General features: G+C 39.6%; 1 protein-coding gene across 2 annotated transcripts in view; it reads left to right on the top strand.

Moving 5' to 3' along the window:
- The window catches only part of PSMA8 (proteasome 20S subunit alpha 8), a 42,391-nt gene extending 22,852 nt beyond the window's left edge, over positions 1–19,539 (top strand). For both annotated transcript variants that reach the window (XM_069569223.1, XM_069569222.1), the window contains exons 2-7: positions 5,652–5,778; positions 7,332–7,456; positions 10,307–10,429; positions 15,462–15,581; positions 15,695–15,757; positions 17,461–19,539. In XM_069569223.1, the coding sequence (XP_069425324.1) occupies positions 5,652–5,778; positions 7,332–7,456; positions 10,307–10,429; positions 15,462–15,581; positions 15,695–15,757; positions 17,461–17,553 (651 nt within the window). In that variant the 3' untranslated portion in view covers positions 17,554–19,539. The remainder of the gene's footprint in view (positions 1–5,651; positions 5,779–7,331; positions 7,457–10,306; positions 10,430–15,461; positions 15,582–15,694; positions 15,758–17,460) is intronic.
- The last annotated feature ends 6,811 nt before the right edge of the window (positions 19,540–26,350 follow it).

Genomic DNA, 26,350 nt, shown 5'->3' with positions numbered 1-26,350 from the left:
CATGGATTGGAATGAGCAACTGAGCAGCTTTCACTTTGGAGAATCTAAATGGTGTAATGCTTTTTGTATTTCTACTGCAGGATATACAGTGGAGGAACTGAGAAAGAAGTAAATTACCATTTTAAGTAATACTCATTTTCCCCCACATATTTCATGTACATTATCTTACATTGCATGCTCAATTGATCAGTCATGTCCAACTCTTTGCTACCTCATGGACTGTAACCTGCTAGCATCCTCTGTCCATGGAATTTTTCAAGCAAGAATATTGGAATGGGTTGCCATTTCCTACTCTAGGGGGTCTTCCCAACCCAGGGATAGAACCTAGGTTTCCTGCATGTTCTGTGTTGGCAGGTGGATTCTTTACCACTGAGCCACCATTAAGAACAGTGTTTAATCCCCTTTTTAATGTACGTGGAAGCTATGATTCAGAAGCTTTCCTAACTTGGTAAGGGTACCCAGCCAGAAAGTCAAAGAGTCCATATTCTCACTTCAGTTTTTCTGGTTCCAAAGCCTTTGCACTTTGTGTTGCACTACGTAATTTATTCCATAAATGTTTGTATATTAATTAACTGTCAACATCTTAAATGTGGAAGCTAGATATGTATCATATAAAGCAATTAACGTAAAATAGGCATCAAAATAGTGCCTGCTTTATAGTTGATTTGAGAATTGAATTGAGGCAATAATGTGTGTTCACCATCTTGCAGTGTCTGGTTCACAGCAAGTACTTAGTAAATGGTAGCTATTGTTCTTTACTATCCCTTTGTATTTTCATTTTCCTTCAATTTTGTCTGTAGTTCTTCCAGCACTTCCATTTACTATTTAAAGACATTTTTGTTTATCACACCTGCCAAATGTGGTGCAAGGGCCACTGGTTTCACAGTGGACAAAAGAGAGTCAGTCTTTGGCCTGAGAGCTTGCTGTCTAGCAGGGATGTTGGATGACTGTGAGTCTATAGTCCTAACAAGGCCTGTCTATGTATTATAATGGGAGATTATGAGGCATCGTGGGAACTCTAGGTATTAGGTCTTAGGTCCATGGTCCCCATGAGGAAGTATGTAATATTTATCTAGACACCTGAAAGATGAAGTTGGCCAGGTGAAAAAGTGGAAGGGGAAAGAGAGGCATATTACAAACAAAAAGAACTAACGTGATAAGACCAAGTAGGAAAATACAACTGTGGTTCTTAAACTGAAAGGCATTCAGGATTGCTGAAGCAATGGAAAAATGGCTTCCAGGTGAAGGCAGAAACAGGAGCCAGACTGTGGAATGCTTTTAAGGGAATAAGAAGGCCTGAAGGGTTTTGATGTGGCTATTATTGTTTTGCCTTTCTAATAACAGACTCCATTTGTCCCACCAAAGAGGTAGTCACATGACCCAAGAAATGTCATTCACAGTTTCTGTCCTCCTGCAATAAGCAAGGGACAGAAATCTAGCCAGTATAAGTCCACAGAGCAGGACTTTTCTAGCTAGGGGTACTGGTAGCTTTTTTCCTTTGGGAGAACTACTGGGATATGAGTCCAGGGTTCCCATTTTTTTTCCTATACAGATAAAGCATGTCTGCATTAAGAGAGCAGAAAGCTGGTAAAATAGAAGTAAATATTACAGTCCCTGGATCCTTTTGTCCCGAGTCTACTTCTGTGTTATCTTGGTTTGCCTAGTGAGAAATGTTCCCTACTAATACAAGTTTTAAGTGGGGGAGTGCAACATTCCGATTTTTTTTTCTTTTTTCTTATTTTTATTTTTCAAAGATTTCTCAGACTGCATCATGGTCAGTGGATTAGATGAAATCAAAGAAGTGGGGAAACCACATAGGAGTCTATGGAAGTAGCCCAGATGAAAGATGATAGGAGGTGTTACTAGGGTTGGGGCAAAAATGGACATATAGCAGATTCTGGAGAAAATTCTGTGGTATTGTTGATACACTGGATGGTTATTTGGATGGTTTTGGGGGTTGAGGAAGGAGAAAAGGTATTGAAGAGGGAGGAGTCAGAGAAGGTGCCTGTTTCTGGATTTAGTCTCTTGGTATAAGGCACTGCCATTTTTTTTTTTAAGGCAATCTGAAGCAGTAATTGACATGCTTGTAGGATCTGTAGTAAGCAGCCTCCAAAATGGCCTTTAATGATCCCCACCTTCTGATGTTCATTCCCTCCAGTAACCCTTTCCCTGTACGTGAGCTGAACCTAGTGAATGGCTTCTAAGGAATGGACTGGGGAAAGTGATGGAACGTCACTTCACATGTTGGGTTTCAGATGGTGACTTACTTCAGCCTCTTGCTTGCTAACCCTGGTGAAGCCCAGTTGGCGTGTTGTGATTTGTCATATGGAGGGTTCTGTATAGCAAGGAACTGAGGGAAACATTTCTGTTAAAAACCCGGTATGGAGCAAAACCCAATGTGGAACTGAGGTCCTTAGTCCAGCAATCCACAAGGAACTGAATCTTGTTTACAAACTTGTGGGTGAGCTTGTAAAGATTCTCCCCTGTGAACCAGGAGATGAATGCAGCCTTGGGTGACAGCTTGGTTGCAGCCTTGTGAGAGACTGAACTTACCTAACCTGTCCAGGTTTCTGACCTACAACTGAATATACATGTTTGGAAATCAAGAGACTGATCTAGGTTCGGAAATACTAATTTTAAAGTGTATCCTTTCTCTCCCCAGCTTAAAACCTATGTTGAAGGTCAAGCAACTGAGTTTCCTTAAGTACCCTTCTTCACTCAAGAAAACAAAATATAGACTACAGACCGTGTAGAGGGTAGACTAAAGCCATAAGGGACCTTAATGACCTCCTTGGCTAAACACTGGGAGGAGTGGGGTAGAAAGCAGGTTGCTGTACAAACTAAGAGTTGATGATAGTATTTGGCCTTGAAAGGGTTAAGAGAGAGAGGCAGAACTGAAATAAAGTGGTCTTTAATATTTTCTTTAAAATAAGAGAGACTTAGCCACGTGTTCAAATGTTGGTGAAAGTTGCTCAGTCTTATCCAACTCTTTGCAACCCCACGAACTATACAATCCATGGAATTCTCCAGGCCAGAAAACTGGAGTGGGTAGCATTTCCCTTCTCCAGGGGATCTTCCCAAACCAGGAGTCGAACCCAGGTCTCCCTCATTGCAGGCGGATTCTTTACCAGCTGAGCCACTAGGGAAGCCCACAAGGAAACACAACAGACTTCCCTGGTGGCTGAGACGGTAAAGTGTCTGCCTACAATGTGGGAGACCTGGGTTCAATCCCTGAGTTGGGAAGATCTCCTGGAGAAGGAAATGGCAACCCACTCCAGTATTCTATCCTGAAAATCCCATGGACAGAGGAGCCCGGAAGGCCCCAGTCCACGGGATTGCAGAGAGACACAACTGAGCGACTTCACTCACTTCAAGATGTTGGTGAGAAAAACCCTGGAGAGAAAGCTGAGGTTTATTTGTTTTTAGCTTTATTTATTTTAAACTTTTTATTATGGAATATTTTACATTTACAGAGATATAGGGGAATGGTATAATGAACTTCTATGTACCCATTACACAGCACCAGTAATTACCAACATTTTACCAGTCTGTTTAATCTTTCCTTACTTTTTCCTGTCTCCAGTGGAGTAATTTTAAATGAAATTTCTATTGAGATCATTGTAGATTCACATGCAGTTGGAAGAAATAAAACATAGGGGCTCCTAGTATACTTTCTGCATTGTCTGCCAATACTAACATTTTGTAAACTGGTACAGTGTCACAACCAGGATATCGATGTTGATATTTTATTCAGAATTCTCCAGTTTGACTTGGACTCATTTGCCTGTGTACATTCCTGTATCCACAGTCAAGATACTAACCAGTTCCAGCTCCACAGTTCCATATGTTGCTCTTATTTAATCACACCCAAGGCTGTATATTGTCACCCTGCTTATTTAACTCCTATGCAGAGTACATCATGAGAAACGCTGGACTGGAAGAAACACAAGCTGGAATCAAGATTGCCGGGAGAAATATCAATCACCTCAGATATGCAGATGACACTACCCTTATGGCAGAAAGTGAAGAGGAACTAAAAAGCCTCTTGATGAAAGTGAAAGAGGAGAGTGAAAAAATTGACTTAAAGCTCAACATTCAGAAAACGAAGATCATGGCATCTGGCTGGTCCCATCACTTCATGGGAAATAGATGGGGAAACAGTGGAAACAGTGTCAGACTTTATTTTTGGGGGCTCCAAAATCACTGCAGATGGTGGTTGCACCCATGAAATTAAAAGACGCTTACTCCTTTGAAGAAAAGTTATGACCAACCTAGATAGTATATTCAAAAGCAGAGATATTACTTTGCCGACTAAGGTCCGTCTAGTCAAGGCTATGGTTTTTCCTATGGACATGTATGGATGTGAGAGTTGGACTGTGAAGAAAGCTGAGTGCTGAAGAATTGATGCTTTTAAACTGTGGTGTTGGAGAAGACTCTTGAGGGTCCCTTGGACTGCAAGGAGATCCAGCCAGTCCATTCTGAAGGAGATCAGCCCTGGGACTTCTTTGGAAGGAATGATGCTAAAGCTGAAACTCCAGTACTTTGGCCACCTCATGGGAAGAGTTGACTCATTGGAAAAGACTCTGATGTTGGAAGGGATTGGGGGCAGGAGGAGAAGGGGACGACAGATGATGAGATGGCTGGATGGTATCACTGACTCGATGGACATGAGTCTGAGTGAACTCCGGGAGTTGGTGATGGACAGGGAGGCCTGGCGTGCTGCGATTCATGGGGTCACAAAGAGTCGGACACGACTGAGCGACTGAACTGAACTGAACTCTTTATTTACCTTCCCTACCAAACTGACCTATCTATAACCCTAATCCCTGGCAGCATTTATCTATCCTTCATGTGTAAAATTTTGTAACTTCAAAATGTTATTTAAATGACATCATACACTAAGAAACTTTCGGGGATTTGCTTTCTTCCCTTGAGTTTCATCCAAGTTGTTGCATGTATCAGTGTTTTATTGCAAGTAGTGTTCCATGGTATGGATGTACCATAGTGTTTAATTAACTGTTCATGTATTGGAGAACATTTGTTTCCAGTTTGGAGTTTTTATGCATAAAGGTACATTCATAGCTGGCTTTTGTGTGAACATGCTTTTATTTCCCTGATAAAATGTCCCAAGTGTACAATTACTAGGTTGTATGTTAATTGCCTGTTTTATAAAAAGCTGCCAAATTGTCTGCTCTGGGCCCTAATCCTTATCCCTCCTAACTGTGAGATATATGGAAGAGCTTTCAGGATTTTATCTACTTGACATTCTATAGTGCTTCTACTACCACCAATACTGGTACTGCCCATTCTATAAGAAATGCACATGTATTCCCAGTATCTTCTTTCATCTGGGTGAACATTGTCCTGTTTTTAGATAGTACTCCCTTAGGTGTCTGAGATTAGGACAGTCGTGTAGTTTCAGCACTAGTGGTGTATTCTTCTAGTTTATAACAATCTGTCTTTGCTTTGAGTTTGGGAAATGGACTTCCTGTAAGCCTATACTTGTGTGTCTTTATTTTTCTTAGACGTCTGTTTTTCTCTTTTATACTGAAGGTTTAAGGAAAAGCCTTTTCCTGTAAGTCATTTGTTAGAATAATTTGATTTTAGGCGTTAAAATGGCCAGCTCATTCTTTTTTATAATGACTCAACAGGTTGGAATTCGAGGTACTAATATAGTTGTGCTCGGGGTTGAAAAAAAATCCGTTGCTAAGCTTCAAGATGAAAGAACTGTGAGGAAGATCTGTGCCCTTGATGACCACGTCTGCATGGCTTTTGCAGGTACTTGTGGGCGTACAGTAATGATGCAGAGTATGTTGATGTAACACAGCTGGCCCCACTGTAGCTGTTATATAATATACATACATGATAAATATACTATATTCCATTCTCATTAAACATAAATAGTATGCCTTATATTTTGGGGAAATCACAACTCTATAAACCAAGATTCCTGATAATGAGTTTTCTACATATGATACTTTTATTTTTCTATAGTTTTGGATCATATCAATATTTACAATATAAAGAAATACTGTACTTCAATATCTCCTTTCTTATCATATTTTTAAATGGAGTGAAGCTTTTAGCCTATAGGGTAGGCTGAGTCAATCTATCACCATTTCTTTCTCTTAGATAACCTTTGCAAAGAGATAAGAATCAATTTCTTCTTTTTAACTTAATGTCTGATTGTAATTCATACCCTACTCCTGAGTGTTAGAGTGGTTCTCAACAGTGGCATGTTCTGACAGTTTCTTCTTTGTTGGTTACTGTTAACTACCTTCAGGAACTAACCATTCTTCCAGGTTTGTAGAAACACATTTTGAAATGGCGTGGAAGGGAAACAAGAGTTTGTGACTGCAGAAGACTGATTGGTTATGTGAGAAACGGCTGTTTCAGAGATTTTGTGAATGAGTTTTTTGAGCAATATGATAGTAAGAGAGTGGAGAAAGAAAGTAAATGGTGATGAAAAGGTCAAATGCCAAAAAGTCTTCAATAGAAATGTTTGTAATCATTTGAATCCCTTTAAGTTTTTGATCATTTTGATAGAAACATCTGTCTCCTCTTACAAGTGTTAAGAATTCATCACATGATGTTTTGGTATGATAAAAGCAAGATGGAGTTTTTTCTTTCCTTCTTTCTTATTTTTTGGCTGTGCACCTTGTGGCATCCTAGTTCCCTGACCAGGAATCGAACCCAGGCCCTCAGCAATGGACATGCCAGAGTCCTCACCATTCGACTGCCAGTAAATCCCCTTCTTTTTCTGTTTTAATGTTCTTGATTTTCAAACCCCTAATCTTAGACAAAGAGCTGACAAGCAGCATGTCATGGTTATGCTGAAAGCAGATTGAGTTCGTGTTTGATAATGAAGTTTCGTTGTTTTCATAAGAAGAAATCCAGCTTACTTTATGGTTTAGGTAATAAGTAGCTTGGTTCTGGAATCAGGATAGATGGTCAGCTTTTGAACAAATCTGCCACTGATACTGTCTCAAAAAAGCTTTTAAAATTTGACTACAGAGTTTTTTTTTTTAATTTAATAAAACCTAATAATCAAACCAGCTACTGTAAATTAAACCATCTTATCCTGATCTTTGGGAAATAGGTTACTTCACATTCCTGTTTAAATATTATTTAAAACAATTTTCTTTAAAAAGTAAATAACAATGGATCAAATGAAGGAAACAAAGCAACTTAGGATGAGTGATACTCTACTCCATAAATTCTTTATTATGAACATATATTGGAAAAAACAAAGAATGTTACAGGAAAAATATCATGGTGGCCAAAACACTTTTAATGAGGAAGACTTCATTATTCTTTGACTGTTTTTGTAGGACTGACTGCTGATGCAAGAGTAGTAATAAACAAAGCTCGTGTGGAATGCCAAAGTCATAAGCTTACAGTTGAGGACCCAGTCACCGTAGAATATATAACTCGCTTCATAGCAACCTTAAAGCAGGTAAGCCAGTATTCCAACAGATTTCTTCAAGTGTTCTTTTTTCCACCATGATGGGTCCTACCATGGGAATACTAGTCACTCCAACCATTCAGTCTGTTAAAATGTACTAAATTCCTTATTATTTCTCATTTCACATTCAGATTCTTATTCCAGTGGAGTGGATTGATTTGGTCACTAGAAATCTCAATCAGTATCAATTCTGAGAATTAAAAATTTTTAAAAAATGAGTGACCTTTTAAGGAGATTTCTGTAGTTCAGAGATGTAGCAGTAAGACACCATTTTTAAAGTTTTCCACAGAAATACCCAATTCTTTCATCTACAAAGCTAAACACAACTGATCAGGTTTAGACACTATGTCTTCTGAATCCATGTGTAGATACATGATTTTGCCTTTCGTGTAATCGTGATGCATACAAATACTGCTTCATTTATTATCATTTTCTTGGTTATTTATCCAAAGCAACGTGGTTCTTACACTCACCATCCTAACTATATAGTACTGTTTCTAATTGCTATCTCCTAATGATTTAGGTTGCTCCAGGCTCTTCTTTCCTTTTCTCCTTCCCTCCCCCACTCCCTCTTTCTGCCTCTCTCTTTCAATCTGCTACTTTAATAACATTATTCTATCTTGGTCACAGTTTTTTCTTTTTTGAGTTATATTGTTAAATTAATTTTCAGTCTGGGATTCCTAGATTAAAGGTTGTAATTGGTTTTAAGACTCTTGTTATATGTAGCTAAATTGCTTTCTAAAAAGATTGAACAAATTTTTATTGTACAACTAGCAGTACATAAATATATCCCTAAAGAATCATCAGCACTGGGTTTTTCATTTTTCTTTTATTTTGCAAATAAGTATAGCATAGCATTGTAATAGTTGTTTTAATTTGTATTTTATAATTAGTAGTGAGGTCAATTTTTTCCCCACATATTTGTTTGCTATTTTCATTTCTCCTAGTGTAAACTGTCTTTTCTTTTGACAGGCACTCTGGCAGTTAAGAAGTTGCTCCCAGGAGTGAGAAATTTGGGGTTTAAGTCCAGGCTTTGCTACTTCCTAGTTAATGCCCTGGGCGAATCATTTAGCCTATTTTACCTCAATTTCCTTATTTATAAAATTAACATTACAATAATGTTTGTTGAGTTGCAATATATAGTACACTTAAAGAATTTAGAATACTTCCTGGGATGAATTTTACTATTTGTTTTTACATAGAGATTTTTTTTATAGGTTCTATATATTCTAGATATTATATTTTTAAATTTCATACTTATAAGAAATGGCCCTATTTTGTTTTTTTAGAATTTAACTCATTTCAACAAAGTTCAACATTTCTATATTGTTCTTTTTTTCTTTCTTCATTGCTTTCATTTTCCCAAGTTAAAAGGTACTCACCAGAAGCCAAGGTAACAGAAGATTGTGTACACAAGGTTCCCAGTTAAGGTTTTTAGGTTTTCTTTTGGAAATACAAAAACTATTATGCATGGAACATTTATAGAAACATGCATTGTGAATCTGTAACAGTGGTGTTGCTACCAAGGAGAAGCCTGAGGCTCTGGAACAAAAGTTATCCTCCTGTACAGCTTTTGTTCTTGTAAATGATTTTAACCTTGTGCATGTGTTTCTTCTTCATGCTGGGGATGCAGCTTCCATCCCTGGTGGGGGAACTAAGATCTCACATGCCTCTGGCATGGCCAAAACAAAACAAAAAAGTGGTTGCTTAAGCAAACAAAGTAAGTTTCTTTCCTTTAAGGGATCTTTACAAAACATCTACTTCATACCTACGTGTGAACTAGGAACATTAGGGAATAACAGAGAAAAAAGACAAACCCTGTTCTTTCAGAGTTTACGTTGTAACTCACTATTTACATTCAAAATCTAAAGTGGCTTTGGAAATTCCCTGGCAATCCAGTGATTACAACTCGGGCTTCCACTGCTGGGGGTGCGGGCATTTTGAGCTAAGATCCCACAAGTTGTGTGGCATGGCTGAAGAAAAATCAAACACAAAAACCCCAATTTAAAGTGGCTTGTAAATATATATATAAAAACATTAAAATTTTTTAAAAAACTATGTAGACAAGTCCAAGAAGAAAGCTAGTCTAAATACAGGCCAGACTTCCTACAGTTGCCTACAAATGTGGTCCCAAGTTTTCTCCCATGGCTGCCTCTCTGCACAACTTCTGTGGATGCCAGTCTCAGAATTCATGTGAATTCCACTCCCTAGGACACACATTCAGAAAGTTCCTAGCACCAAAGTAGAAAGATAAAACTGGTTTCCAGTGCCCCATTTGTCAGTGAGGAAAAAACATGCTTTTTCTTCAAGAGAAACAAAAGTTTCTTGTTTTGAGACTGAAAGAAATGTCTTAGTTGGATTTTTATGTAGAGATAAGAGCATACTGAACAGAATATACTTGATAATAATAGTATCAAGTAAGAATACTTGATAATAACAACAGTGTCCCTCACAATAAAACCAAGGCCGTGCTCCGCACAGCTCACTGAAATCAACTTTGTTGAGAACCAAAATGATATGACAAGCACAGTTCTCTGCAATAGGAAAATGGTTATAGTCTAGTTATGCTACCAAACTTATATAAGGCAACAGGAAAACAAATTTCAGACCATACATAAGAAACTTATGATTTCATTTTACAAGGCTGTCAGTATTTACTTTTTAAATTTTTCATCATGGATTGAGGTTACTACAGAAAAATTGAGCAAGAGGATCTTGAAGAAAATAGAAATTAATAAAGATCATTTTATCAGGAATACTTTATATTAGAAATTGTTATTTGGTAGTGTTGTCCTTTCTTTGGCCTCATACAGAGAGTAGTCAAAACATTTTATTTTTCAGAAATATACTCAGAGCAATGGACGAAGGCCTTTTGGTATATCTGCCTTGATTGTAGGTTTTGATGATGATGGTATCCCAAGATTATATCAGACTGATCCCTCTGGTACTTACCATGCTTGGAAGGTGAGTCAGGAATTTGTTCATGTCTTTTAGAATTTGAGGATTATACTTGTTGGATAGCATCACTGGCTCAATGGACATGAGTTTGAGCCAACTCTGGGAGACAGTGAAGGACAGGGAGGCCTGGCATGCTGCAGTCCAGGTCACAAAGTTGGACACAACTTAGTGACTGAACAACTGCCGAGAAGCATTTTTATTTCAAAGTCAGTTAGGAAAATAAAGGAGATTGCTTAATTGTTGGCAAGTTTATTTATCGTCTGGGTCTGAAACTGCTTTGCTGTGGTGTTGTAAGGCCAGGTGGTGGAGGTGGGAGGGCGTAAACAGCACGAGCATGTGCGCGCTCACATGTACACCGTGTCATCATCATTTTACTGATTTTATGTATTGCACTTTCTTTTAAGATTTTGGTTGAAGGAAGCATTATGCAACTTAAAAAAAATCATCTGTAACAAAAATTCTTGGAAACTTTTTTATTCTACACTTTTGAAGTATTACTCAGGACTTAAGTGGCTTTTTTTTTTTTTAAGTTTTCACCACTAGTTAATAGCAAGACTGGAATTAGAACTCAGGGTCTCCTGCTTCTTAGTGCAGGGTTCTGTCCTCTGCTTCATGCTACTTCCCTCAAGCCAAATGATTCTCTCTCTATAGTATATAAATTCTGATATCCAGCCTTTCAATGTGGAGTAAAGTCTTGTGGTTTTATTTTTATTTAGGGGTGTGTCCTCTGGCACTTTGTTAAACATAAGGTCACGTTTCTCTGTCTTGTTTCTTTTTCGTTTGTTTCTGTGTTTTGGTGTTTTTTACTCTGACCTAGTATGCCACGCATCCCGGTAAGACGGGACTGTGGACTGCTGAGAACACGGCTGTGTCATCACCGCGTAATGAGAACACTTGGCAGTGCTAGGTGGTAGTCTTACAAGGTGCAGTTAGAGGACATGTGAAATAGATAGTAGAGATTTTTGCACATTAGAGTAACATGAGCTGATTTATATTTTAAAAGTATCTCTCATTGAGAATAGATTGTAGGGCAGAAGCAGGCAAACACAGTTGCATGCATGCTCAGTCACTTCAGTCCTGTCCAGCTCTTTGCTACCCCATGGACTGTAGCCCACCAGGCTCCTCTGTCCATGGGATTCTCCAGGCAAGAATACTGGAGTGGGTTGTTGCCATGCCCTCCTCCAGGGGAATCTTTCCTACACAGGAATCAAACTCGCGTCTACCTGCGTCTCCTACATTGCAGGTGGACTCTTTACCTACTGAGCCACGATTTAGGGGACTCTTAATAATAAGTGAAATCAGATTTAGATCAGGGGCGTTGGCCAGTGAAAGGTAGGGATAGATCCAGCCTATTCTGTAAAGGAGGAGAACCCAGAGAGTAAGATCCTGGATCCCGAGTGAAAACAGGATTCCAAGAAGAGTTGATCAGCCAGGTAAGCACCACTGATAAAAGAAAACGGCTGTGCTATGATTGAATTTGGCAACATGCAAGTCATTGGTGACCTTGGCAAGAACAGCCTGGATAGAGTGATGGTGATAAGCTTATAAGGCCAAGTTTTCTGCTGTGTTGGTAATACTTGAAATAGGAACAAAGTTAGTATGCTGTATACTTCAGAACAGTGTTTCTCAAAGTGTTTTCTTTGGATGTTAATATATGTCAGTTAAGCTGTTTAAGGCTAATTAATGTGGGGAGATGTTTTTCTAAAGAAATTTAATAAATTTTCTTAAGTTCTGCATGTTCTAAAAGGCATTGTAAATATTCTAGAAACAGTTTAAGTAGTCCCCAAGATTACTTTAATTTGGAACCCTTTTATCATTGATCCTTTCTCCACACTGGTATTCTTTGGAAAATAACATTTAACCATTATTAAAGGCCATTTAACCATCATTTTTAGTAAGTGCTTTGGGGACCAGCATCTGCTGAAGGGAAGGGAACAAGATGAGGCGGAGGGAAAAGTGGGGCTGCAGTGGAATCTCCGTAAAGGCCTCATCACCCTGTGGGAAGCCCTGGGTCAGGGGTAGCTCTTCAGAGTTGTTTCAAGTTGGGATGGGGGAACTGGGCATTAATAGCTCTTCATCAGTCAGTCGTTGGATTTGGGCCAACTCTGGACAGTACAAGACCTTAAGTGAGATAGCTCTTGTTAACAACGGCACCTCTCAAAGAAGGTTAAGAGGTGAGGGCCATGTGCCCTTGGCACTGCCAGCAGCTAGAGGAATAAGGCTTTCATTTCTGAAGGGGAGTGGGGCAGCACATCCCAGGATCCACTCAGAGCTCTATTTGTGAATTATTGTTCTCAGCTCCTGGGATGTAATGATCCTTAACAGGTAAGGATTTATCTTTCCTGCATAATGAGAAGGTTGAAATAGGCAGTTACTGGTGTTTGTCTCTTTTATTATCTTAGTCTTTTTTCATGCTCCCAAGGTAGTTACTAGACCTCCAGTCAACATGTCTGCATTATAGGCAGCAGAGATTCCTAGAAGGTTCATCCAGTTACTTCCACTTGTATATTCCTTTTGGTAACAGAGGGTAGGACATGACATTTTTCAGCAGGCACATTGCCTGGAGTTCTGTCACAGAGGAAGAATGAATACTGGAGTTGGCAGCTAATATTCTTTGCCACAGAAAATCATCATTAATCTGGACAGGCAGGCAGGAAAAACATTGCAAAACCATCAAGAGTCTGTTGAAATGAACTCAAGTGGGTAATGGGGTTGGAGGGAGGGTGGGGTTATAAGTGTGGTAAGAAGCAGCTAGATTTTAGGAAACCAGTCAAATAGGTTAGGGGGTAAAGAATTTTGACATCAGCAATTGGAAGCAGTGGACAGGAAAGTCACCAGGGATTTACAAGGTGACTTTTAAAGGCTCAGTGAGATTTTTGGATAAACCACTACCTTATGTACTTCCTCTCCAGGCAGCAGCCAGTTAGTTGACCAAAACAAACTTGAAGCTAATAAACTCTGAAGTCACACCAGGCAGAAGGGTTTACCTTTGATCTTAATGAAATTTCAAGGCTACAAACTCTGATTTAAAATTTCATAGCTATTTATTTTAATCTTCTGAAATATAAAGGTATGGTAAAAGTTCTGCGAAGTTCAGTTCAGTTGCTCAGTCATGTCCGACTCTTTGTGACCGCATGGACTGCAGCACACCAGGCCTCCCTGTCCATCACCAACTCCCTGAATTTACTCAAACTCATGTCCATTGAGTCAGTGATGCCATCCAACCGTCTCATCCTCTTTTGTCCCCTACTCCTCCTGCTTTCAGTCTTTCCCAGAATCAGAGTCAGTTCTTCGCATTTTGTGGCCAAAGTATTGGGAGTTTCAGCTTCAGCATCAGTCCTTTGAATGAATATTCAGGACTGATTTCCTGCAGAACTATATGTTCATGTAGTACAAAAGGTATGTTTTCATACTCACGTCCTAAAAATCTCCTTTGCCATCTCTTTCCAGTAACCATAGTACACACCAGTTAGAACTGGGACCTTCCAATTTGCAGGCAGAACCCTTCAGTGAAAGGGTGGGCCTTTCTGCTGGCTCTCTTCACTCTCCGGAGCCATCACAGCAGAAGGGCATGTGGCAGCACAGTGTACAGAGCGCAAGGCTCGGATTGATGATTGGTCTACTTGGTTTCAAAGCTCGTATCTTCCGCTTACCCACTATATGATCTTGGGCAAGATTACCTAAGTCAGCGGTTCACAAACAAGGGTGATTTTGTCCCAGCATAGGGACATTTGGCAATATCTCAAGGCACATTTGGTTGTCATTGTTGAGGTAGGGGATACAACTGGCATCTAGTGAATAGAAAGCTGAGCACCGAAGAAACGATTCTTCTGAACTGTGGTGTTGAAGACGACTCTTGAGAGTCCCTTGGACTGCCAGGCGATGAAACCAGGCAATCCTTATGGAAATCAGTCCTGAATATTCACTGGAAGGACTGATGCTGGAGCTGAAGCTCTAATATTTTGGCCACCTGATGGGAAGAACTGACTCACTGGAGAAGACCCTGATGCTGGGAAAGATTGAAGGAAAGAAGAGAAGGTGGACAGAGGATGAGATGGTTGGATAGCATCACCAACTCAACGGACATGAGTTTGAGCAAGCTCCAGGTGTTGGTGATGGACAGGGAAGCCCAGCGTGCTGCAGTCCATGGAGTTGCAGAGAGTTGGACACGACTGAGCGACTGAACTGAATTAGTGGATAGAGACTGAAACATCCTGCAATGCACAGAACAGCCCCCACCACAGCAAAGTTATCCAGTCCAAACTGTCGGCTCTTTTAACCTTTTCAATCCTTCATTTCTTCCTCCATGAATTAGAATTAGTAATAGTACCTTTTTAATTGTTTTTGTGATGGTTAAGATGAGATAATCTGTTTAAAATGCTTAACATAGTGCCTGGCACACTGAGTGTTCTGTTAATAAAAATTACTGTTACCATTATCATCACTAGTACTAATCTGGATATTTACACTGAATGGAAAGAACAGGCTATATATTACTGGTAGCCATGCAACCAGGGAGATGCTTTTGCCTCTTCCTTTCATCTGCTGAAAATTTCTGAAGAACAAAGAAAAATGGGGAGTGGAACAGAAAAAGCCCTTCTTGCTTATAGTCAGAGGAGATAAAATGATGCATAGTCCTGTTCAAAGAAACACCTTTCTTCTTCACACTGATGTCCTTTTATTTTTCTTTTTGCATCATATTGCAATTATATCTCCTTTCCTCTTTACATCTTTTCAAGTTTCAACTCTTTCAATCTTTCTTAACTACGAAGGACTTGGGAACCATTAACAAAATAGAAAGCACTGGCCAGGACAAGGCATTGGTGTATTTGAAAATAAGTCACGCCATCATCTCAGATTATTCATATAGTAAATCAAATGAGCTGTTGAAATGTTTGCTAAATCTTTGAACTACAATTTTCCTTTAGTAATTATGCTAAGTAATAGTGGAATAAACTCTAAACTCCTAAACTTCACTTAGTAACCATAAGTTCATTCATATTGCAGTGGTATTAATAATCTTCTTCTATCTTTCAAGGCAAATGCAATAGGTCGAAGTGCCAAAACTGTCCGAGAATTTCTGGAAAAGAATTACACAGAAGATGCCATAGCACATGACAATGAAGCTATCAAATTAGCAATAAGAGCTTTGCTGGAAGTAAGTGATAAAGCATATACAGAAAATCATGGTTTTTTTCCCCCTCATTCAGTTGCTTATTAAAACACAGACTTTCCTGAAGTAATTCTAAAATTGCACTTGTTTTACATTAGGTTGTCCAGTCTGGTGGAAAAAACATTGAACTTGCTATAATAAGAAGAAACCAACCTTTGAAGGTAAGTCATTAACCAAAGAGGAAAAAGACCTGTAGTATAAGGCATTTTAACAAAAAAATTTAGTATGTTGCTGACACCTGTGAATCTTTATTACAAGCCTGAAACCTCCCTTAGCATCCATTGACACGATGATGAATTCTGTTTTGTTTCTGTGGGCTAACTGTCACTAATCTGTACATGCTTACTACACAAGCAGTTATCTCTCCCTAGCCCTCTATGAAGTCCTAGGGGTGCTGAGATCTGTGTATAGGCCTACCCCACTTAGTACATGTTCTTATAAGTAGGAATCCCTACTGAGTCCGTCCCATGTCGGGTCAGCGTACTGTATTCCCTGTGGAGATTCATTCCTGGCACCATACAGCAACAGTCCCTCTTGCTGTCTTTTCAGATCTGAAATCAAGATTAGCTTCCAGTGTCATTCAGCTGCCATTTATATAACCGTTGGCCCTCTAGGCTTCTAACATAATGTTATCCTTCATTATGTTAAAAAACCACCCTTTTTGATTGCCTACTGGTTTTTATCTGATTTCTCTACTTTTCACTTCTGGGTGCCTTAAGCTTCTGTAATACTTGCATGTTAATATCTAATTGTGATCATCTTTCCGTATTTCTTTATATCAAGTCTAGCATTATTAGTTGTACACTTTTAGTCAGCCACTGTGTGTTAAAACTGCTGGACCACAAAGTAAGTTGTCCAGAACACAGCAATAAATTGCTCCAAACACTGTGATAGAGAACTCATTGGTAAAGAGGATTTGAAATGTGACCGACTGTTCATTAGGTAGAGCTTCACACTATGTGCCAGCTAGGTCTTTAGCTGAGAGTGTACAAAAGCACTTGCATGGAAAACTATATGAAAAATGAGCCCTAAAGCAGTATTTTATGTATACCCTTTCTTTTGTGTTAAGGAAACTACTTCAGGGGGAAATAGTGTTAAAATCAGTGCTGTGTGGAGCAGTGGTTTTGGTTTTCGGAGTTTTGTTGTTGTTTTGACACCAGTGGGTAGAGATGCAAGGACAGGGCAGGAGCAAGTTTCAGTGAATAAGAGAAGTGGGGACACGAGGGCTGGGGCTGACTCTGTGGGGCTCTGCATAAACCACCAGGGTGCCAAGCAGAGTATGGAGCTGGTATGGGGCAGGTTGTTACCTCTGCTTCCAGGACTCAGGGACAGCTGTGCCAACACCACCAGGACACAGAACCACTGAGTCCAGAGTCAGCTCTCCAGCCCCACGACATACATGTGTATGTATGTTCTTACGTTCTCTACTTAGTTTGGGAGTTATAAACAAAGCACCATGGAAATCATCATTGTCCTACCTCTTTGGCTAGTTCAGGAGCTGATAAACAAACCCCAGTGAGAATCACAGTGGGATGGGGTGGGAGTTCAGTAATCAGTTATTCATGAATAGAATAAGCTTTGCATTCAAATGTGTTCAGAATTATATCCATATAGAAGATATGGAACCCAATATTGCATTTCCTGGCTTTTTATTTTAGCACAATGATAGTGGAAATGTTGTAGAGTTCTGATTTTGTCCATAATTGTTATAATTAAGCTTCTTCTGAAATATTTCATCATGTACTTGAAGTTACATAAAGTTATAAAAAATAAAATTATAAAATATAATTGGGTTCATCAACATTATAGTTAGAAATTGTTGCTATAATCGAAATTTGCTTTTTAAATTTTTTTCTCTTTTCAGATGTTTAGTGCCAAAGAAATTGAATTACAAGTAAATGAAATAGAAAAGGAAAAAGAAGAAGCAGAGAAGAAAAAATCAAAGAAGACCACCTAATTCTTAGGAGAAACACTGGGATATTTTAATATTTCCTTGTACTCAGAAATGCTTAGTGAAATTTTAAAGGAAATAAGTTAATATGCAACATTACATTTAGTAGTTACATGTGTTGAGAATGTCATACTTGTGGCATTCATCTATCACAAACATACATAATTATGAAGTTTTTTTTAAAGAGTTCAGTAATTGTTGACAGCAGTCATGACTTTACATAAGCCTGAGATTATATTTTATAACTTTCTCAGTATGTTACTTTTTTCATATATGCAAATTCAATTAAAACTTTTTAATTAAAAAAATAATTTGGTGCTATTTGAGCAATGACTGTCAGGTAGAGATAGCTATTCCAAAATAAACTGAATATAATATTGAGTTGCATTTCTAGATAAAAACATCCTTGTGTTGGTGATGTGCCAAAATTTTGTCAGTGCCTTTAAGTGAGCTTCCCAGGCAGTGGTAAAGAACCTGCCTGTGAATGCAGGAAACTTAAGAGACCTGGGTTCAGTCCCTGGGTTGGGAAGATCCCCTGGAGGAGGGCACAGGAACCCAATCCAGTATTCTTGCCTGGAGAATCCCATGGACAGAGGAGCCTGGCAGGCCACAGTCCATGGGGTTGCAAAACTGGACAGAACTGTAGCAAATTAGCACGTGTTGTCATATTTATCTTAGTTGCAGTACAGTCATCCATTGGTGTCAGCCCCCTGTGAACACCAAAACCTGCTGGTGCTCAAGACCCTTGTACAACAAAATGGTGGAGTGTCTGCATGAGCCTACACACGTCCTCTTGTGTACTTTATTATTTCTTCCAATTTTATTGAGATATAATTGATAAGGGCTTCCCAGGTGGCTCTGCTGGTAAAGAATCCACCTGCAATGTGGGAAACGTGGGTTTGATCCTTGGGTTGGGAAGATCCCCTAGAGAAGAGAACGGCAACCAACTCTAGTATTTTGGCCTGGAGAATTCCATGGACTGTATATTCCACGGGGTCGCAAAGAGTCAGACACGACTGAGCAACTTTCATGTAAAAATAGAGATTCTGATTATGTATTATGGGCTTCCCAGGTGGTGCTAGTGATAAAGAACCTGCCTGCCAATGCAGGAGAGGGAAGAGATGTGGGTTCAATCTCTGGGTCTGGAAGATGCCCCGGAGAAGGAAATGGCCCCTCCAGTATTCTTGCCTAGAGAATCCCGTGGACAGAGGAGCCTGGCGGGCTACAGTCTGTGGAGTCAGAGTCAGACACAACTGAAGCCTGCAGGTGATTGATATGCAACATGGTATAAGTTTTAAGGCATACAACGTAATGATTTGATTTATATACATTAAGAAGTGATTGTCACATTAAGTTTTAGTGGACTTCAAGTTTAGTGAACATCATCTCACATAGATAAAAAATGAAGCAAAAAAATACCTTTTTCTTGTAGAGAACTCATGATTTCCTCTTCAGAACTTTCATAAATAACAGCAGTATGAATTATATATTTATCACATTGTACATTATAGACATAGTATTTATGTATCTTATAACTGGAAGTTTGTGCCTTTTTGACTGCCTTGATCCAGTTGCCCCTTCCTCCAGTTCCTGCTTCTGATAAACACACATCTGATCTTTTTTCATGAGTGAGTGAACTGAGTTTGTTTTAAAAGTATAATTGAACTACAACAGTATGTTATTTCTTGCTACAAAACATAGTGATTTGATATTTCTACCATTTCAAACTGATCACCCTAAGTCTGCTTACGATATGTCACCACACAAAGATATTACATAGTTGTTGCTTATATTCTCCACATTGTGTGTTTCATAATGACTCATTTACTTTGCAGTTGGAAGTTTCTACTTCTTAATCTCCTTCCTTTATTTCTTTCCTCCCTCCTCTCTGACAACCCACCTGTTTATTCTCTGTATCTATAACTCTCTTTCCTTGTTTTTTTGTTCATTTGTTTTGTAGATTGCATGTATAATTAAAATGCAGTACTTGTCTTTCTCTGTCTGACTTATTTCACTTAGCCTCATACCCTCTAGGTCCATCCACGTTGTCACAATGGCAGCATTTCTTTTTTATGGCTGAGTAATATTCCATTGTGTGTGGGTCTATGCATGATTTCTTTATCCATTCATCCATCGATGGGCACTTTGGTTGCTTCTATATCATGGCTATTGTAAATAATACTGCAGTTAGCATAGGGGTGCATATATCTTTTCTAATTTGTGTGTGTGTGTGTGTGTGTGTATGTGTTTTGCTTTCTTAGGATAAATACCCAGGAGTGGAACTGCTTAATCATATGGTACTTCTAAATTTTTTTGAGGAACCCCCACTGTTTTCCACAGGGACTGCACCAATTCACATTCCTACCATCAGTATACAGGGTTCCCTTTTCTCCACATTCTCATCAACACTTGTTATTTGTTTTCTTTTGCGTAACTGCCATTCTGACAGGTGTGAGGTGGTATCTTGTTTGATTTGCATTTTTGTGATGATTAGTGCTTCCCAGGTGCACTAGGGGTAAAGAACCCGCCTACCAGTACAGGAGACAAAAACAGATGCAGGTTCAATCCCTTGGTCAGGAAGATCCCCTGGAGAAGGGAATGGCAACCCACTCCAGTGTTCTTGCCTGAATAATCCCATGGACAGGGGAGCTTAGTGGGCTACAGCCCATGGGGTCACAAAGAGTCAGACACAACTGAGTGACTTAGCACAGCACAGATAATTAAGTGATTTTGAGCATCTTTTCATGTGCTTGGTCATCTGTATGTCTTCCCTAATGTCTTTTGCCCCTCTTAAACATAGAGTGATGGGAAGGTACCACATAATTGTTGAATATGTCAACATATTGCATGCATAGTCCCTGAAAGTAGATTCAGACCCTGGTTAAGTCAAAATGGGGGGACCTCCAGGAAGAGAGGGATGTGTCGCTAGCCCACACATGGCCCTGGGAAGCCGTCTCATAAAAGTGCATTCACCTACTGCTCATCTTCACCAAACATTCTCTTTGTGCTAAGTGACAGTCAAAGTTGCTCAATCGTGTCCAAGACTCTTTGTGACCCCGTGGACTGCACAGTCCATGAAATTCTCTAGGCCAGAATACTGGAGTGGGTAGCCTTTCCCTTCTCAGGGGATCTTCCCAACTCAGGGATTGAACACATGTTTCCTGTATTGCAGGAAGATTCTTTACCAGCTGAGCCACAAGGGAAGCCCAGGAACACTGGAACGGGTAGCCGATCCCTTTTCCAGTGGATCTTCCCAACCCAGGGATCAGACGCAGTTCTCTTTTTTTTAAAATACATTGTTCCAGGTACATATTCCTTTTATTTTTTTTAATTTTAATTTTTACTTTATTTTACTTTACAATACTGTATTGGTTTTGCCATACATTGACATGAATCCACCGTGGGTGTACATGCGTTCCCAAACATGAACCCCCCTCCCTCCTCCCTCCCCATAACATCTCTCTGGGTCATCACCACGCACCAGCCCCAAGCATGCTGTATCCTGCATCGGACATAGACTGGCAATTCGATTCTTGCATGATAGTATACATGTTTCAATGCCATTCTCCCAAATCATCCCACCCTCTCCCTCTCCCTCTGAGTCCAAAAGTCCGCTATACACATCTGTGTCTTTTTTGCTCTCTTGCATACAGGGTCGTCATTGCCATCTTTCTAAATTCCATATACATGTGTTAGTATACTGTATTGGTGTTTTTCTTTCTGGCTTACTTCACTCTGTATGGCTCCAGTTTCATCCATCTCATTAGAACTGATTAAAATGTATTCTTTTTAACAGCTGAGTAATACTCCATTGTGTATATGTACCACAGCTTTCTTATCCATTCATCTGCTGATGGACATCTAGGTTGTTTCCATGTCCTGGCTATTATAAACAGTGCTGCAATGAACCTTGGGGTACACGTGTCTCTTTCAATTCTTGTTTCCTCGATGTGAATGCCCAGCAGTGGGATTGCTGGGTCATAAGGCAGTTCTATCTGCAATTTTGTAAGGAATCTCCACACTGTTCTCCATAGTGGCTGTACTAGTTTGCATTCCCACCAACAGTGTAGGAGGGTTCCCTTTTCTCCACACCCTCTCCAGCATTTATTGCAGGCAGATTCTTTACCAGCTGAGCTATCAGGAATTAAAAAGATATGGTCCTTGTCTTGAAGAGGTCACAGTACCTAATAATCAAGCCCATTCTTATGAGTTATATGAATAATGAAAAGTGTATTCCCTTAAATTTAAGTGTATTTTCCCTTAAATCTGTGGATTTAATATGGAGTATGGAGTATGTTGCTAGTAGTTTCTGGAATAACATTTAAATCTTCCCTAGTAAAACAACACTAGACCTTAAGGGAAATGAGACATATTTTTTGTTAATAAACAAAAAGGGGATGATACCTTTCTTTCCCAATTTCCACCTCTAATCTGAGGACAGAGCCTTTTCTACCTCTGGATGTGTTTGGCTATACATGGATACAATGTTAATTACTCTCTTCTGAACCATAGCTCAGCTGTGTGGGTCCCATGTTTCCTAGATGTAGGGTGAGGGGAGGAATGAGACACATCATCCTAATGACTCAGTTGTAATTCCACCCCTTACTTTTACTAAACCACCACTCACACACACTGCTTACTACATGCCATACATTGTCTTGAGTTCCTTGCAAATATTAACTCAGTGAATTCTCTTACCTTTAATGAGACACGTTGTATGGTTTATGCCCAAAGTGCTGATGCTTATACTGCTTTGCATCACTGCTGTCCATCAATATAGACACATGTCTGCCCAGTCTTCCTCACAAGGCTGTATCATAAGAGGTGAAAACTTTTATATCTCATTGGCTTTATCCCGCCTGTAACTGGCATGAGCATCAGATTGTTTTTGACTTGATTGCTTTGTTTTACTTTGAAAATCTAAGTATTGTTTTGGTCAGGTTTTGCTGATTTATACATATATCTATTTTTTTCAACGTGACATTTTAACCAAGATATAGGGCTTCTCCTTGGTTCAGTGGGTAAAAAATCTTGCAGTACAGGAGACACAGGAGACCCAGGTTCGAGCCCTGGGTTGAGAAGATCCCCTGGAGAAGGAAATGGCAAACCACTCCAGTGTTCTTGCCTAGAGAATCCTATGGACAGAAAGAGCCTGGTGGGCTACAGTCCACGGAGTTGCAAAGGGACATGACTGAGTGATTAACCTTAACCAAAATATACTCAAACATTACTGCTATTTAAAATGTCAGTTTTCTTTTGTTGGAAAAATGCAATATGCAAGCACTTTGTGCCTTTTCTCCCTTGTATCCTCAAACTGAGATGATCACAAACATTTGGTTCTAGGGATCAGCTAGACAACTTCTCTTTCCATCGTTAGGTTATCATCAACTAGATAGTCTGAAAAAACTCTCTCACTACAGGCAAAGAAACAAACACTGGAAAAAATCTAACAAATCTAAGTATATGCCCTTTAAATGTAGAACTGAACTCACAGGAAGAAAGGGAAATCCCTGAGGCCAAAACTAGAAAAGGGTTTGAGAATCAGAGAAGCATCTGAGCAGATGTCAGTGCTGCCCAGGAGAAAGCTGGACTGATACAGGTAATGAGCAAACTAAGGATGAGACCCCCCCCCCCAAAAAAAAAAAACCTTAAAAACACACCTACCCTCACCAGGTTACTTGGGTTATGGCAGCAAGCACTGCATCTCAGTGGGCACAGAATAAGCTCTTCAATAAATGGTGACAGGACAATCGGTCATCCATTTGGAGAGAAAGACAGTGGAATCTCTACTTGACACCATTTAAACAAATCAATGTCAGATGAATTAAAGACCTACACATAAAACTTTTAGAATCCAGGAAAAGATGAGACCTTGTTTCTAAACAAGATACAAAAAGTACTAACACTTAGGGAAGAGATGGATAATTCAACTACCTAAAAAAGTAAGCTTCTCTACATCAAAAGATAACCATAAAGAATGTGGAAAACTAGGACTAAAATATAAAAATATATATATATATATATAAAATAAGACAAAAACCTTAAAATACTAGGAATAAAGCCACCATATGACCCAGCAATCCCACTCCTAGGCATATACCCTGAGGAAACCAAAATTGAAAAAGACACATATCCCATTGTTCATTGCAGCACTATTTACAATAGCTGGAACATGGAAGCAATCTAGATGTCCATCGACAGATGAATGGATAAAGAAGTTATGGTACATATACACAATGGAATATTACCCATAAAAAGGAACACATTTGAGTCAGTTCTAATGAGGTGGATGAACCTAGAGCCTAGTATATATACAGAGTGAAGTAAGTCAGAAGGAGAAGGATAAATATCATTCTAATGCATATACATGGAATCTACAAAAATTGTACTGAAAATTTTATTTACAGGGCAGCAATGGCAAAACAGACATAAAGAATAGACTTATGGACATGGGGAGAGGGGAGGAGAGGGTGAGATGTATGGAGAGAGTAACACCGAAACTTACATTACCATATGTAAAATAGATAGCCAACGGGAATTTGCTATATGGCTCAGGAAACTCAAATAGGGTCTCTGTATCAACCTAGAGGGGTGGGATGGGGAGGGACATGAGAGGGAGGCTCAAAAGGGAGAGGATATACGTATAACTATGACTGATTCATGTTGAGGTTTGACAGAAAACAAGAAAAGTCTGTAAAGCAATTATCCTTCAATTAAAAAGCAAATTAAAAAAGAATGTGAAAAGACTGGCCCCATGGGGGAAGATGGGGCAAGATGTTCATAACATGTAACTGATAAAAGGTGTGTATCTAGAGTTTATACAGAACTGTTTCAAAGGAATGAAGAACACCATGCAACAGAAAAATGGATGGACCATTTAAACAAACGTTTTCCAGAAGAGGACACCTGAATGATTTTCTCTTCATGAGGAGCTTGTTAAATGAAGCTCTACCCTAATCCAGGAAATACATATTGTAACTGTGATGAGACACTATTTCACAGCCATCATCAAGCGGCAAAAACGAACACTGTATAAAATGTCAGTGACCATTTAGAGCCCAAGAAACTCCAGTGTACTGCTACTGGACTTTGGACTACTACACCTGCTTTGGGTAGCAAGGTAGTAAGATCTAGGAAGTCAAAGAGGCATGTGTCCTTCAGCCAGTAATTCCACTCTGAAATATGCAGCCTATAGAAAACTCCACTAAAAGTGCATAAACACAATCACTGACAAAGGCACTGCTTGTGACAGAAAAAGAATTAGAAATAACTGAATACTCTTCAACAGGAGAATGACTGAATAAATCATGATCGATTCATACAGGAGCATACCAAACAGCAGGGAAAAAGAAGGCATTACCATTACGTGTATCAACAAAGACATCTCTCTAAAATACTGAGTTAAAACTAAAGCCAGTTGTGACAGAGTACACAGAATGGAATGTTTATACAAAGCTTTCAGTTCAGTTCAGTTGCTCAGTCGTGTCCGACTCTTTGCAACCCCATGAACAGCAGCACGCCAGGCCTCCCTGTCCATTACCATCTCCCGGAGTTCACTCAGACTCACGTCCATCGAGTCCGTGATGCCATCCAGCCATCTCATCCTCGGTCATCCCCTTCTCCTCCTGCCCCCGATCCCTCCCAGCATCAGAGTCTTTTCCAATGAGTCAGCTCTTCGCATGAGGTGGCCAAAGTACTGGAGTTTCAGCTTTAGCATCATTTCTTCCAAAGAAATCCCAGGGCTGATCTCCTTCAGAATGGACTGGTTGGATCTCCTTGCAGTCCAAGGGACTCTCAAGAGTCTTCTCCAACACCACAGTTCAAAAGCATCAATTCTTCAGCGCTCAGCTTTCTTCACAGTCCAACTCTCACATCCATACATGACCACAGGAAAAACCATAGCCTTAACTAGATGGACCTTACTCAACTAAGTAACGTCTCTGCTTTTGAATATACTATCTAGGTTGGTCATAACTTTTCTTTCAAGGAGTAAGCATCTTTTAATTTCATGGCTGCAGTCACCATCTGCAGTGATTTTGGAGCCCCAAAATATAAAGTCTGACACTGTTTCCACTGTTTCCCCATCTATTTCCCATGAAGTGATGGGACCAGATGCCATGATCTTTGTTTTCTGAATGTTGAGCTTTAAGCCAACTTTTTCACTCTCCTCTTTCACTTTCATCAAGCTTTTTAGCTCCTCTTCACTTTCTGCCATAAGGGTAGTGTCATCTGCATATCTGAGGTTATTGATATTTCTCCCGGCAATCTTGATTCCAGCTTGTGTTTCTTCCAGTCCAGCCTTTCTCATGATGTACTCTGCATAGAAGTTAAATAAGCAGGGTGACAATATACACCCTTGACATACTCCTTTTCCTATTTGGAACCAGTCTGTTGTTCCATGTCCAGTTCTAACTGCTGCTTCCTAACCTGCATACAGATTTCTCAAGAGGCAGGTCAGGTGGTCTGGTATTCCCATCTCTTTCGGAATTTTACACAGTTTATTGTGATCCGCACAGTCAAAGGCTTTGGCATAGTGAATAAAGCAGAAATAGATGTTTTTCTGGAACTCTCGCTTTTTCGATGATCCAGCGGATGTTGGCAATTTGATCTCTGGTTCCTCTGCCTTTTCTAAAACCAGCTTGAACATCAGGGAGTTCACAGTTCACGTACTGCTGAAGCCTGGCTTGGAGAATTTTGAGCATTACTTTACTAGCATGTGAGATGAGTGCAACTATGCGGTAGTTTGAACATTCTTTGGCATTGCCTTTCTTTGGAATTGGAATGAAAACTGACCTTTTCCAGC

This window comes from Ovis canadensis, chromosome 23 (assembly GCF_042477335.2).
Source record: "Ovis canadensis isolate MfBH-ARS-UI-01 breed Bighorn chromosome 23, ARS-UI_OviCan_v2, whole genome shotgun sequence".
Lineage (NCBI taxonomy): Eukaryota > Metazoa > Chordata > Mammalia > Artiodactyla > Bovidae > Ovis > Ovis canadensis.
This window is presented reverse-complemented; position numbering and strand designations above follow the sequence as displayed.